Source organism: Nannobrachium achirus, assembly GCF_963921795.1.
Source record: "Nannobrachium achirus genome assembly, chromosome: 22".
Classification (NCBI taxonomy): domain Eukaryota; kingdom Metazoa; phylum Chordata; class Actinopteri; order Myctophiformes; family Myctophidae; genus Nannobrachium; species Nannobrachium achirus.
This window is the reverse complement of record NC_137829.1, coordinates 30,315,160-30,329,688: the sequence shown is the minus strand read 5'-3', so window position 1 is coordinate 30,329,688 and position 14,529 is coordinate 30,315,160. Positions and strand designations below refer to the sequence as shown.

The 14,529-nt window shown below is 42.3% G+C and overlaps 1 protein-coding gene across 1 annotated transcript in view; it reads left to right on the top strand.

Annotated features, from left to right (window-relative positions):
* Window positions 1–14,529, top strand: part of ttn.1 (titin, tandem duplicate 1) — a gene marked incomplete at both ends in the record, with an annotated part of 155,201 nt that overhangs the window by 26,254 nt on the left and 114,418 nt on the right. The window contains 28 exons of the mRNA XM_080752838.1: window positions 178–744; window positions 974–1,255; window positions 1,347–1,625; window positions 1,729–2,010; window positions 2,110–2,388; window positions 2,473–2,760; window positions 2,887–3,165; window positions 3,250–3,531; window positions 3,617–3,895; window positions 4,131–4,413; window positions 4,534–4,667; window positions 5,481–5,612; window positions 5,893–5,963; window positions 6,204–6,216; window positions 6,334–6,615; window positions 7,209–7,487; window positions 7,583–7,864; window positions 7,945–8,223; window positions 8,344–8,631; window positions 8,733–9,011; window positions 9,106–9,318; window positions 9,627–9,788; window positions 10,245–10,523; window positions 11,316–11,594; window positions 11,705–11,983; window positions 12,459–12,752; window positions 13,155–13,433; window positions 13,967–14,245. Coding sequence (XP_080608964.1) covers window positions 178–744; window positions 974–1,255; window positions 1,347–1,625; window positions 1,729–2,010; window positions 2,110–2,388; window positions 2,473–2,760; window positions 2,887–3,165; window positions 3,250–3,531; window positions 3,617–3,895; window positions 4,131–4,413; window positions 4,534–4,667; window positions 5,481–5,612; window positions 5,893–5,963; window positions 6,204–6,216; window positions 6,334–6,615; window positions 7,209–7,487; window positions 7,583–7,864; window positions 7,945–8,223; window positions 8,344–8,631; window positions 8,733–9,011; window positions 9,106–9,318; window positions 9,627–9,788; window positions 10,245–10,523; window positions 11,316–11,594; window positions 11,705–11,983; window positions 12,459–12,752; window positions 13,155–13,433; window positions 13,967–14,245 — 7,203 coding nt within the window. The remainder of the gene's footprint in view (window positions 1–177; window positions 745–973; window positions 1,256–1,346; window positions 1,626–1,728; window positions 2,011–2,109; window positions 2,389–2,472; window positions 2,761–2,886; window positions 3,166–3,249; window positions 3,532–3,616; window positions 3,896–4,130; window positions 4,414–4,533; window positions 4,668–5,480; window positions 5,613–5,892; window positions 5,964–6,203; window positions 6,217–6,333; window positions 6,616–7,208; window positions 7,488–7,582; window positions 7,865–7,944; window positions 8,224–8,343; window positions 8,632–8,732; window positions 9,012–9,105; window positions 9,319–9,626; window positions 9,789–10,244; window positions 10,524–11,315; window positions 11,595–11,704; window positions 11,984–12,458; window positions 12,753–13,154; window positions 13,434–13,966; window positions 14,246–14,529) is intronic.

The following is a 14,529-nucleotide window of genomic DNA, read 5'->3' as shown; positions in this document are numbered from 1 at the left end:
AATAGCAGATCTACAAGCTCAAAATTACAAGTGAGCTTGTGTATTGGCTATTTTATAGTATAAATACTGTAACTGTAAATCAGGCTTAAAACATTTTTGCCTTGTTGCTAAAAATGTTTTAATTCATTCTAATAATCACATTAATAATGTGCATTTCTTTTTTTCTTAACCTCATAGAGCTGTACCCACCCAGCTTTTTAACTAAACCTGATGGTCAAACTGTGTATGTTGGAAAGAGGGCCGTGGTACAATGTGTTGTGACAGGATCTACACCTATGAATGTTGAATGGCTCAAAGGTGACAATGCCTTGCCTAGCCTACCTACACACTACCACACCTCTTCTGAAAAGAATAAGCACACACTTGAAATAGCCAAAGTTGAGGCAGCAGACCATGGTGTGTACCAGTGTAAGGCCTCTAATACATCTGGAACAGCTGTGTGCAGCGTGGAGCTGAGAGTTATTGACACGCCCAGCTTTGTAAAACCACTGGGCTCCGTATCTGCGGTGGTTGGAGCCCCTCTACACCTGGAATGTCAGGTGAACGAGATGATGGGAGTAACCATCACCTGGATTAGAGGTGGCAGAAAGGTGCACCAGTCACCAGATTGTAAACTCTGTTTTGAAGAGAAGATGGTTACACTTGATATCCTCAAAACCACGCTGAAAGATTGTGGGGAATATGTGTGCACAGCTACAAATGAGGCTGGAAGTGCAACTTGCTCTTCTTCTGTGGTGGTTCAAGGTAAGACCGCTTTACTTAATTTACAGGGAGTACTGCAGCAAGTTGTCACAAATGTACAGTACTGAAGATGAGTGTGTTGTGTTGAGTTCAATCAAAGCAAACCACATCTTATCAAATCTTCTCTTCTCTTTTAATCTTGTCCACTCTTTCTTAATGTTGAGTTGTTGTTGTTTAAAATGCCAATAACTTGACATAACATTGGATCTTTGTAACAATGAAAACCCTTCAGAGCAACCAGGCTTTGTAAAGCGGCTTGAGGCCTCTGTGGTCTGGAAACGAGGCAGCACAGCACGTCTGCAGTGCACTGTCAAAGGAACCCCTGAACTCCACTCTACCTGGTTCTTAAATGATAAAGAGCTCTCTGCCGGGGACAGATATCATATCAGTATGAAGGACAGAGTCGTGACCCTGGAAATAAAGGATGTGGCTTTGGGAGACAGTGGGATCTATACCTGTGAGGTTCTGAATGAGGCTGGCTGCGAAAGCTGCAGCACCAAAGCCACTGTCAAAGGTCTGTAGAGTTAGCATGTGAATAGAAATGAGTTTGAAAGTGTAATTAAAAAATAAGGCAGCACCTAACCCATTGAATGTTCCCCTCTTAGAACCCCCCTCTTTTAGAAAGGAACTGGTCTCTGTAGAAGCAGTAAGAGGAGCTGTGGCCACATTTGAATGTGAGCTTGAAGGCACCGCACCATTTGAGGTGACCTGGTTAAAGAACAAGAAGGTGCTGTCCACAGATCAGAAGTATAGAATAGTATCACAGAGATCCATGGCATCATTGGAGATCCAGTCATTTGCAAGCGCTGATATTGGTGAATATGAGTGTGTCGTATCCAACGAGGTTGGTTCAGCATCTTCAAAGTCAGTGGCTAAACCGAAAGGTTAGTAATGTCAACCACCTTTACAGGGCATTCTTCATAACTAGTTCAATATTATTATCTTAAGCACTATTGCTATAATAAAGTGCTAATACTATTATTTCAGAGCCGCCAGTATTCTCAAAGAGAGTGGAGAGTGCCACTGCACTGTTGGGAAATGCAGTGAAACTGCAGGGAACCCTAAAAGGCTCAACTCCCATCACTGTTAAATGGATGAAAGACTCTGAGATACTGAGAGATGATGATCCAAATGTCAAAATGTTATTTGACAACACTATTGCTAGCCTTTCATTCTCTTCTGTTGAGATAAAACACGGCGGCAAATACACCTGTCTAGCAGAGAATGAAGCAGGGCATCAGAAATGCGAAGCTGTTTTAACAGTGCAAGGTTAGACAAATCCCTTTTGCAATATTCAGCAAAATTCTGTGAAATCTTCTATGTCATCCTTGATTGTTTCCCATTTAAAATTGTGTTGTTGTATTTTAGAACCAGCAAAAATCTTAGACAAGATGGCCTCCATCAGTGTGACAGCAGGAGATTCAGCCACCTTGGACTGTACAATCTCTGGAAGCCCAGAACTTAAAGTGAAATGGTTTAAAGATGGGAAGGAGATGATGGCTGGTCGTAAATATAAAATGACTTTTAAGGACAATGCTTGCAGCTTAAAGATTCTTACTGCAGAAAAAGGAGACACCTCTGAGTACAGGATGGAGGTGTCCAATAAAGTTGGAAAGGACCAGTGCACATGCTCAGTTACCGTTTTAGGTTGGTTATTCTTTAGATTTCAAATTCAAGGTTTATAAAACGCAACAAACAGGGTATTTCAAATAATTATATTTCCTTACACAGATCGACCAGTTCCACCATCCTTTACAAAAAGTCTTAAGAAAGTTGATGGGAATATTGGAACTGATGTCACCATGGATTGCAAAGTATCTGGATCCAAGCCAATCAATATTTCTTGGTACAAAGATGATAAAGAAATAAATACAGATGGGAAATATAAGCTTGACTTCAGTGAGAACACAGCTTCCCTGCTGATAAAGAGCGTGCTGAAAAGCGATGCTGGAGCTTACATGTGTCGAGCTTCCAACACTGCCGGACACAAGGAGAGCATTGGTGTTCTGTGTGTCACAGGTCAGATTAGTTCATGACATCAAAAGAACTTTGTTAAAGTAACAATGGACAACATGTAAACATGTGTCAGTTCTTATTGACATTCTCTTTGAATGTAATGATGTTTTTCTTCCTGAATAAATCTAGAACTTCCGATTTTCACTATGAAGCCTGAATCCAAGGAAGCCCCACCAGGATCAAATGTTGTTTTGAAAGCTGGCTTCACTGGAACAGCTCCTTTACTTGTTAAGTGGTTCAAAGAAGACAAAGAGATTTCCACTGGACGCTCATGTTTCATTAAGAAAGATGCCTCTTCAAGCTCCTTGGAGCTTCAGAAAGTGAAACCTGATGACTCTGCCAAATACACATGCCAAGTATCCAATGAAGTTGGGAAGGTTGACTGCACCGCAGTCCTTTTTGTCAAAGGTGCCCTTTCTTCTTTGCTAACTGATACTCTTTTTCTGTCTGTATTTTCTTTTTCTATCTCTAACTGTTATTGTTAATTCACAGAACCGCCCACATTTTCATTGAAGGTTGAGCCTTCACAACTGGTGAAAGTTGGACATTCTTTGAAGTTATTCTGCAAAGTGCAGGGCAGCCCTGTGATCAGTATCAAATGGTCTAAAAATGGCGTTGACATCAATTCAGACCATAGACACAGAATGTCTTTCTCTGACTCAATGGCGTCCCTGGAGGTAGTGGACTGTACTGTTAAGGATAGTGGAGATTATGAGTGTGTGGCGTCCAGTGATGCTGGCAGTGACCGCTGCAGCAGCACAGTGTCAGTCAAAGGTTGGTTCAGTGTTTTAGCTTTACGCCTTCTTTCTTCTCCGCTGTCGCTGCATGCATTTTAACACTGACCTCTTCTTTCTCACAGAACCTCCAGTATTTGTGAGGCCACTTGAGTCTGCCGAGCTCGCAAAGAGCGGTGATCTTATCTTGGAAGGAACTGTGTCAGGCACAGCTCCGTTTGAAATAAACTGCTACCACAATGATAAGCAAATCAGAAATGACAGACGGCATAAAATCAGTGTTCAGAATGGAACTGTTACTGTACAGATTTCCAAGTGTGAGCCTGGAGATGCTGGCACGTACCAATGCTCTGTATCAAATGAGGTCGGAGAGACATCTTGCTCTTGCCACATATCATTGAAAGGTTAGTTGAAACAGCAGTGTAATATTATAATTATAATAATTATAATATTACGATGATATATAAAGGTTTTATTCTATACAGGTGTCATTAACATAGGCATTAAGCTCAAACAGTTTAGTTTATTATTTAGAAGGAAAACATCAAACCTGGACATCAGAGTTCAAACTTGAATCTTTATGTACGTGAGTAAACCCTGTGTAGGCTATAGGTTGACCTGTGGAACCTCTCCCACTAGAACCACCATCGTTTGTTCAGAGACTAGAGAATGTGACCTCCCAAGTGGGTTCTGAGGTCATGATGAAATGCTTGTGGTCCGGATCACTCCCAATGACTGTCCGCTGGATCAAAGATGACCGCGAGCTCAAAGAAGACGTGCACATTAAGATGTCCTACGAAACCCAAGCCGCCACGTTGAGCTTACAAAACACTCAGATTTCCCACGGTGGGAAGTATATCTGTCATGTGCAGAACGAAGCTGGGAGTCAGAGATGTGATGCGGTGCTCACAGTGACAGGTTTGTGGGACTTTTCTGGTCTTTTCACATCTAACATTGTGTGCTTTCTCTTGTGTTCGTCTAAATGTCACAATAATACCAAAATAGCAGCTGTTTCAGTTGTGAATGGTTTCTTATCCCAGAGCCAGAACGTTTTGTCAGAACAGTCCCTGTCCATTAATGTAACCCAGGGAGACTCAGCTACTCTGGAATGTAGATTTTCAGGCATTAAACCCCTGAAGGTCAGGTGGCTGAAAGAGGGCAAAGATCTGACTTCAGGTACATAGTTAATGTAGGAGATGGTAAAGTGTTTGTGTGCAAACTTGTTGCACACGATGTTGGCCAGATTAGAGCTGTGTGCTGCTATTTTACTGTGAAGGCAGGATGAAATGCTTTCTTGGTTGTGCTATCAGTAAAAGGATGGTTAAGTGTTTGTGTGCAAACTTGTTGCACACGATGTTGGCCAGATTAGAGCTGTGTGCTGCTATTTTACTGTGAAGGCAGGATGAAATGCTTTCTTGGTTGTGCTATCAGTAAAAGGATGGTTTGGAGATATCTTATTTATTTACACGGTTACATAGAAGATAGATTTGATCATTTGGTTTATTTAAATGCTCCTTTCAGAAGCCTCCTTCCTGTGTTGAAGAGTTGACTAGAAGTTGTTAGAAGGTCTGTGGCAGCATTTGTTTGCAAGGTTGAGGTTGAATGGTTTAAATTGCATCCAGCCCAAAGCGCACACACGCACACAGTGATGAAGTCATGAGTTTGAATATCCAGGACTGTCATTTGCTAGATGCTGGTTCTCATCATTGCATGGTCGCCAATGAGGTTGGACACTATACTAGTACTGCAGCTCTGTCAATCAAAGGTTGGCATTGATTCTGTATACATTGAATTCTCTCTCTCTATCTTTCTCTCTCACACACACACGCACGCACGCATGCACGCACGTACGTACGTACGTACGTACGTACAAGTGTACAACAATGTACACTTCCTGATGTCATAGCAAAATGTTTGTTTTCATATCATCTCCACCGTCATTCATTGGGAAGATTGAAAGTATCTCTAGTGTTCTGGGAGGCATTGCAGTCTTTCAGTGCATGGTGAAGGGCTCGCCCCCCATCTCTGTGCAATGGCAAAAAGACGAGAGCTGGATCCTGGAAGATCCTAAGATTGAGAGGACGTTTGAGAACAACATGGCCACTCTCAGGATTCCTGCCTGTGAGGCCGGTCACAGTGGTCACTTGCTTTTGCACAGCGCTACTCCAGCCTAACATTTTAGATTTGATCGCTTTATAATGCTATTAACCAACAAAGCCGGCAGCGCTGCATGCAGTGCTGTGCTTACAGCTAAAGCTTAGATATGTATTGTTAGTTTTCATTTATTTAAGTAATTTCAGCCTGTATGAAGAATACAGCTCACACCCTGTATCTGAAAACGTTTTCTGTAGTGCCACCACACTTTGTAACTAAGCCTGAAACCCAGGCTGTCATTCCAAAGTCTACTTCACAAGTGTCTACGAAGGAACACCTCTGTCTACTGTGAAGTGGTTCAAGGATGACTCTGAACTTGTATTGGAGCCATCGTGTATGACTGAACTGGAGAAATATTCTTCTTACATAGATCTTTGCTCGGTCGGCCCTTTGCAAACCGGAACCTATTCTTGCCAAGTTACCAATGAAGCAGGAAGAGTGAAATGTGACGCAGAGTTGTTGGTGTGTTGGACTTCCTTTTTTTTTCGTCCACCACTTCGTGAATTATCTACTGTATTTTCACAACCACGTCTTCGCCTACATCTTCACCTCCACCAGCTTGAACCAGATCGTAATTTTTTTACAGGGTTATTTATGTTGCCATTCAACATCCCATGGCCAGTCTCCATCATCAATTTTATTATTAGATGTCACGTTTTAGTAAGTGTTTCTTATTTGATTTTTACAGAACCTCCACGGTTTGTCCAGAAACTGCCTCCCAATACCTTTGTGAAGCTGTGTGAAGGGCACCGCTTCGAATGCAAGCTTACCAGTTCACGTTCCTTGAAAGTGTGCTGGTACAAAAATGATCAAAAGATAACCGACAGCGGCAACTATAAAACCATGTTTGTCAATTCAACGGCGTATCTTCAGCTGCGCTCCATGAGGATGGAGGACAATGGCGTCTATACCTGTGAGGCAAATAATGATGCTGGCAGTGTAAGCTGCAGCACCATTCTCACAGTCCAAGGTCAGCTACCGAAATTGTGCTCGCATGAACCTCAAAGTTTGAAGATGGTTCCGGTGTGTTTTGAGATTGCGTCTTGCGTTTCCTCGGAACGTTCACGGTTGTTGTGTTGTGTCCCCCATCTAAAATCATTTCGGCATGGACATTTGTTTTTTGTCTCCCAAAGTTTTGGAGAGCATGAATGTGAACAGCACATTGTTATTTATGTGTTCGTTCCACTGTTAAAAGAATGACCAAATCTTTCATTGCCTCCTGTGTCGTATCACGTTTTCTCTTTCGTGTCCTCTGCTCGTTCACAGTTGTTAACAGCACCTCATTTCGTATGTGTTCTTTCCTCCGTTAAAAGAATGACCACATCTTTGACCGCTCCCACACTTACATTTTCGTTGAACCTACAATCCCTTTGTAGCATGAATATCAGAGAATATTCCCTCCCCATCTCTATTTGTTTGTCTTTTTCTGATTTGGAATACGGTGTGGATTCTCTACAGCATGAACTGAACTGAGCATGTCCCCCAGACTTGAGAGAATTGATTTTGAAGATACTTGTCCGACCGTGACTATTATTTTTAACTTCTCTCAATTATATTTTCTAGAGCCCCCGTCCTTCACTAAAACACTGAACCCAGTGGATGGTGCTATAGGAAAAGAGGCCAGCCTCTACTGTGAGATCTATGGCACACAACCATGCCAGATTACCTGGTACAAAGACAAACGGCCCCTTAAAGAGGGCTTTAAATATAAAATGATCAATGAAGGCAATTCTGCTACACTACACATGATGAAACTAGGAGCAGATGACGGTGGCATCTATGAGTGCACCGTCTCAAACTGTGTAGGCAGTGAGACCTGTCGTACAACAGTTAGCCTAAAAGGTTAGTAAAGTACATCTTTGGTAGTAATTAGTAAAACAGTTTTGCTCCCCATGCAATCCCTTGATCTCACCACCACTGTTCTGCTCACTATTCAGCACCACCAGTGTTTGTGAAGAAACTGACTGACCAGTCAGTGATGGCTGGTAAGGAGTTTACGCTAGCAGCCACAGTCAAAGGATCCGAGCCCTTGGTTGTGTCCTGGGTTCAGGACAAGGATCACATTCTTAGAGACGGTGACAACAGGAAGATCACATTTGAGAACAATGTGGCTAGCCTTAAGGTCTTTAAGGCTGACGCCACCACAGCGGGAAAATACACCTGCCAACTTAGCAATTACTCTGGAGTTGTGGAGTGTGTCTCCCAAGTCACTGTTCTAGGTTTGTACCACTCCAGATTCAGTCTATCCAGATACAGATAGAATTCAGTTAGCTAAAAGTTTTTCTTGCTTAATTTCTAGAACCCCCTTCTGTCGTGGATTTCCCTGAGTCTTTAATTGTGAAGACGGGCGAGACTTCATCTCTTGAAGTGACAGTGTCTGGCGCAGCAGAACTGAAAACCACATGGTTCAAAGACAACAAAGAGATTTCTGCTGGTGCCAAATATCAGATGTCCTTCTCTAAGAAGAGGGCCATCCTGAAGATTCGATCAGCTGATAAACCAGATGCAGGAGAATACAAACTGGAAGTAAAAGATACTATGGGAGCTGCTTCCTGCAAAATCAAACTGTCTGTTTCAGGTCTGTGATCAAAGTTCCCCTGCCATTGGTTGGCTTGCAATATCAGTTGATTCCATTGATAAGATTTCTATCTTGCTTGTAGCATACCAATATGAAACCACATATTCTCTCTTAATACAGATAAGATGATTCCTCCTACGTTCATAAGAAAACTTAGAGACACCCATCTTGTTGTCGGTAAGCCTGGTGAGATGGAGTGTAAGGTCGCTGGCTCTGCTCCTTTCACCACCTCCTGGTTCCATGATGGCCAGGAATTAAAGAGTGGCCCATCCTATGGCATCAGCTTCAGTGATAATACTTGTAAAATGAGCGTGCCAACTATCACGTTGTCTGACTCTGGCAAGTACACTTGCAAAGCTGTTAATTCTGCTGGAGCCAGTGAGACCAGTGCCTCTGTGACTGTCACAGGTTAGTAGATGTACAGGCACTTGATTCTAGACAGTTTGAAAGACGTATTTCTCAGCCAGGGATCTAACATTATCCTATAAAACTTCTCTTTTTGAAACCAGAACCTCCATCGTTTGTGGAAAAACCTCAGCTGAAAGAAACGCTGCCGGGTAAAAATGTTACTTTCACAGCCAAGGTGAAAGGCACTGCCCCTCTGAAAGTCAAGTGGTTCAGGGGAAGCAAGGAGATGCAACACGGAAAGGGCTGTGACATTGCCCTGAAAGACAACGTAGCCACTCTGCATCTTAACAAAGTTGACAAGACTCATGCTGGAGAGTACACATGCCAGATCATTAATGATGCTGGGAAAGAAAGCTGTCCAGTTAACCTGTTTGTGCAAGGTTTGTTAGCATTACTTTAGAGAAACCCTTATTCCTTTTTGTTGATATTAGTTAGTGAAAGTGAAGTAATTAATCAACACACTGCTTCTCCTAGAACCGGTCCGCTTCGTGAAGAAGTTGAAGAATATTACCTCTGAGAAGGACAAGCCTCTGAGGCTTGAGGTCACATTTACCGAAAACCCCAGATTAAGAATAACCTGGATGAAGGATGGTAAATTGATCTGGGCTTCCTATCAGTACAATGTCATCACAACGGACAAATCCTGCATTCTAGACGTCCTTTACTCAGACAGGATGGAAGCAGCTGGTAGATACTCTTGCGAAATAGAAAACGGTGTCGGAAGTGACAAATGTGAAGCACAAGTGACTATGATAGGTAAAGGTGTTTTATTTACATAAGGTGTTAACAGAAACTTGTATCTTTATATCATCAGAATTCCTTCATTCATCTATAACTTATCATCTATAGTTATATTAATCAAACATGATATTTCACCTCAGAACGACCATACTTTGTTGACAAGATGGAGCCAGTAGAAGTTAACGCAGGTGAACCAGTTACGCTGAGATGCCGCGTTGCCGGAACTCCTGACATCTCAGTGTTTTGGTTTAAAGCCGATGGAAAGCTGCGTAAATCTGACACGTGCACAATGGAGTTCTCCAATGGCGTTGCAACGTTGAAACTGAGCAAAACAACCAAGTTCGATGGAGAGTTCACCTGCAAGGCTGAAAACCGCATCGGTTCAGCTTCTGCCAGCTGTCGAGTGGTTGTCAAAGGTGAAGCTTGTTCATTTTTACAAAATAGTCTCCAACAGTCTTTTGGACAGCCAATACATTTTAAGTGTTGCATTCTTTGCAACACTTTGCATGCATTCATGTACTGCATGTATTCATACTTTTTTGGAGGTTTCCTGGCTTGAAATCGGTGGATCATTGAAACATATAAGCAATACTCAATGTCGTGTGTTGATTACATGGCTGTACTTAAGATGGTCAAAAACAACACTCGACGACACTGGAGAGATTTTTTACAGCTATAGATATGGATGGAGACAAATTATACAATTATGTCTTAGTCAAAGATTTGTTGGTTTTGTTCAATCATCTGAAGTCTTTGGAATGAGTTGACAGTACAGTATTAATCCTTGCTGGGTTTGCTCACACAGCTAACAGGAAATCACTTACTTGTGCATGTTAATGCATATTATCTAACATCACCTTTACTGCTCTCAGAACCGGTGCGCTTTGCCCAGAAGCTCGTGGACACCACATTCAGGGTAGGCCATCCTCTGAAACTAGTGTGCACATACACTGGCAGCCAGAGGGTCCATGTCACCTGGAGGAAGGACGACAAGTTCATTTGGGCGTCTTATAAGTACAATGTTAAAACTACTGACTCAACATGCATTCTGGAAGTCCTCAACAGTGACCGGCCAGAGGCGGCCGGCAAGTACACTTGCGAGATTTCCAACGGTGCCGGAACTGATACCTGCCACGCTTACGTCAGCCTGGGTAACACTGCAATAACATTTCATCTGCTTGTCGTTCATCTTGCATCACTTGCATCAACCAGATCAAGTAGTTGTTGTAGTTGTGCATATTCAAGCCACACATTTTTCATAATTATCCAACATCTTGGAACAAAGCTTTCGAATGCAGTCAGTCACATCCTTCTACTTGTGTTGTCATTTGACGATGATACAATGTACAGTATTGAGGCAATTCTAGTGACATACATACATTACATAATACATAAACAGCCTCATTTCAGTAGCTTTGCAATCGCTTCATGGCTCAACAAAAAAACTTATGCTGTGCATGAGCTTCATAATTTCTCTGCTAATAATCAAAATGCCTCTAATCCAATCATTGCTCCTCTCAGAACCTGTACGCTTTGTGCAAAAGCTGGAAGACACTTATTACAAACTGCGACAACCATTGACTCTCAAGTGCACGTACACTGGGAGCCAGAGAGTGTATGTGACCTGGAAGAAGGATGACAAGCTAATATGGGCTTCATACAAGTACAATGTGAAAACCACACAAGACACCCTCATCCTGGAAGTTCTCAACAGTGACAGAAAAGAGGCGGCTGGAAAATACACTTGTGAAATTTCCAATGCTGCAGGAACTGACGTATGCCATGCTAATGTAAAGCTAGGTAAAGCATATAACAATAATATTGTCTACATCGATGCTTTTAATATTTAATATTACTTCAACAACAAGCTCCCTTGTAGACGTTATATACGCAATTCATCTTTTTGCTTTACATCACAATAACCGCATGATTGTTTCCTATAGAACCTGTTCACTTTTTGAAAAAGCTGGAAGACAGAGTCTTCAGGCTGGGCCAGCCCCTCTCGCTGTACTTTGCCTACAGTGGCAGCCCCCCCGTCTATGTGAGCTGGAAAAAGGATGGCAAACCAATATGGGCCTCCTACAAGTACAACGTGAAGACCACACACAATGCTTGTGTGTTGGAGGTCCGCTACAATGACAGAGTAGAAGCAGCAGGACAATACTCCTGTGAGATTTCTAACTCTGAGAACTCGGCTATCTGCCACTGTCAGGTTAAGCTAGGTAAATCACCCAACATCATGTCCAATATTAAATCATCAATCACATATTGTTCATTCCTCTATGTTGGTGGTAGACAGGTGAATAATCTAACATACCATTACCTCTCCTAGAACCTGTGTGCTTTGTCAAAGAGCTGGAAGACACTACGTTTAGGGTGGGCCAGCCTTTGAAGCTCCAGGTCACATACACTGGCAGTCAGCCGGTGTATGTGAGCTGGTCCAAGGACAGGAAACCCATTTGGGCTTCCTACCTGTACAACGTGAAGACCACAGACCACTCCTGTGTCCTGGAGGTCTTAAACAGCGACAGGGAAGTGGCTGCTGGAAAATATTCCTGTGAAATATCCAACCCTAGTAGTTCTGCCATCTGTCATGCCCATGTCAGACTAGGTAACTCCCCACTTGACAAATATGTTTGAAAACAATACATACATTAATCAGTTAATTATTTCTAGTGGTAAAAAATAAACTTGAATTCATATTACTGCATAATTTATATTCACTGCTTCAATAGTCTCTCAAATCAGACAACTCTTCCACAATCTTTGAATGCTACAGAGTCTGTAACTAGCCTACTTAATTTCTGGGGGTAATTTCCATTTCTTATAACCAGTTAGCTAGATACTGTAGGCTTTGACTAATTTGATTTGCTGTAGGACTTATTTTTGTGACAGCAAAGTCACTGGGATGGGCATATCTGCTTTACCTCCTATGCATTTGTCAGCACTCTGTTGTACTTACTGTCAGGTGGAAGCATTTGAAACTTGTGTGAGCCAACAGTCTGTCTTGAGAGACTATACTGCTTTACTGACCTTACCTAATACAGGCAAAACAATGCAACTAATACCATTATTGCTTCTCTCAGAACCTGTGCGCTTTGTGAAAAAACTGGAAGACACGGCATTCAAACTGGGTGATCCGTTGACACTCAGCTGCACCTACACTGGTAGCCAGAGGGTGTATGTGAGCTGGAAGAAGGACGGGAAACCCATCTGGGCTTCTTACCTGTACAACGTCAAGACCACAGACTCCTCCTGTTCTTTGGAGGTGCTCAATAGCGACAGAGAGGCGGCGGCTGGACATTATTCAGTTGAAGTTTCTAACGCAGAGGGTTCTGCAGTCTGTGACGCATATGTCATGTGCAAAACCTCTAAGAAAGGTATCAGCTCTCTAATACATCATCAGCCTCATCTATTCCCTAAGTTTCTTCCTTTCTAGTCTTTCACATGCTCATAATTTAAATTAATTCAAGGCTACTGCATAGTCATAATCATAAATTCATCTTTGAATTATAATGATTATTTCTGTCTGCTTATATCAGTGGTTCTTAAAGTGGGATCCTCAGGGATCCTTGAGGGGCTTCCAGGGGTTTGCCAGCAAAATTGGATAATAAAGCATAAAAATATGTTTTAACACTCTACACAAATCTTATGTGCACAAAATATTTTCTCATGGGGGGCTAAATGTATATTAACTTGGGGGTCCTTGACATGAATAGTTTGAGAACCACTGGCATAAATAACTGCTTAATCGCTGCAATAACCATCAATGCTTTTCGCAGAACCATTACGCTTTGTCAGGAAGCTGGAGGACACCACGTTCTGCGTGGGTGAACCTCTGACTCTTAGGGTTGCGTTCGCTGGTGACCAGAGAGTGTCTGTCACCTGGAAAAAAGACGGGAAGTTCATCTGGGCCTCCTATAAGTACAACGTCAAGACCACCGACTCCAGCTGTGTCCTGGAGGTCCTCAATAGTGACAGAGAGGAAGCTGCGGGAAAATACACCTGTGAAATTTCCGATGCTCAGCACTCTGACAGCTGCCATGCTTATGTCACACTAGGTAACACTAACCTGCGTTGTGCATGCGCATTTCACATTACCAGCATGAGGTCCTTTTAGAGGTGCTGTAAGTGATATGTTTTGGTAAAAGTAAGTGTTGAATAGCTCCCCTTAGTAATCGCTATAATAGTGTTTGTTCAGTAACAGGGGTCTCCCCAGCTCTCCAGCTCTTTAGAAAACAGGGAGAGACCTCTATTACTGAATAAACACTATATCAACAATTACTATCGGAATCTAGATCTCTCTCTCTTAACCTTTTTCTTTTTACCTAAAAATATCACTTACGCCACCTTTAATTTGTAGCTATTTATTTATCATGCTCAAAATAGATTGGCTTCCATAGTTGAACGCAAAGTAGGTGCACTAAATCCATCCACATAGTTTTCCTTTACCTACGAATGGAAATATCCATGGATTCATGAACATGATTATCCAGGGAGAGCAGTAAAGTAGCTAGCTATAGCTGTGTCCCTCCGCATGTAAACAAACAATCAGTGGTGTCCACGTGTCTGATTTCAACATTACTCTTCTTAGAACCTGTCCGCTTTGTCAAGCCAATGGTGGACGTCTCCCACGAACTGGGCCAACCTCTGCGTCTGGAGTGCTCGTACTCTGGAAGCCAGAGGGCCTATGTTACCTGGAAGAAGGACAACAAGCTGATCTGGGCTTCTTATCTGTATAACGTTAAAACCACAAACTCAACCTGCGTTCTGGAAGTCCTCAACAATGACAGAACTCAGTCAGCTGGAAAATACACTTGTGAAATTTCCAATGCTGCAGGTTCTGACATCTGTCATGCTCATGTGAAAATAGGTAACAAACTGACAATTCATTCGCCTCTGTCTGATTCCGATACTTAAATCACTAACAGTAAACAACAATACTGTCATGCACATTACTGACATTTAATGTTGTTGCCTTTGGTCATGCGTTTGTTGATGAGGAAACTATTATAGATATATTGATAAGAGGTTGTCGGTACAGTTATGGAATTGTACTGTTGTGTCTTGTCTTGTTGGTTTGAAACTGGGTTTCATTGCCTTGAAGCAATGTTTGCTTTCATTTGTGTTCTTTCACATGGTTTTGCTTGGATTTGG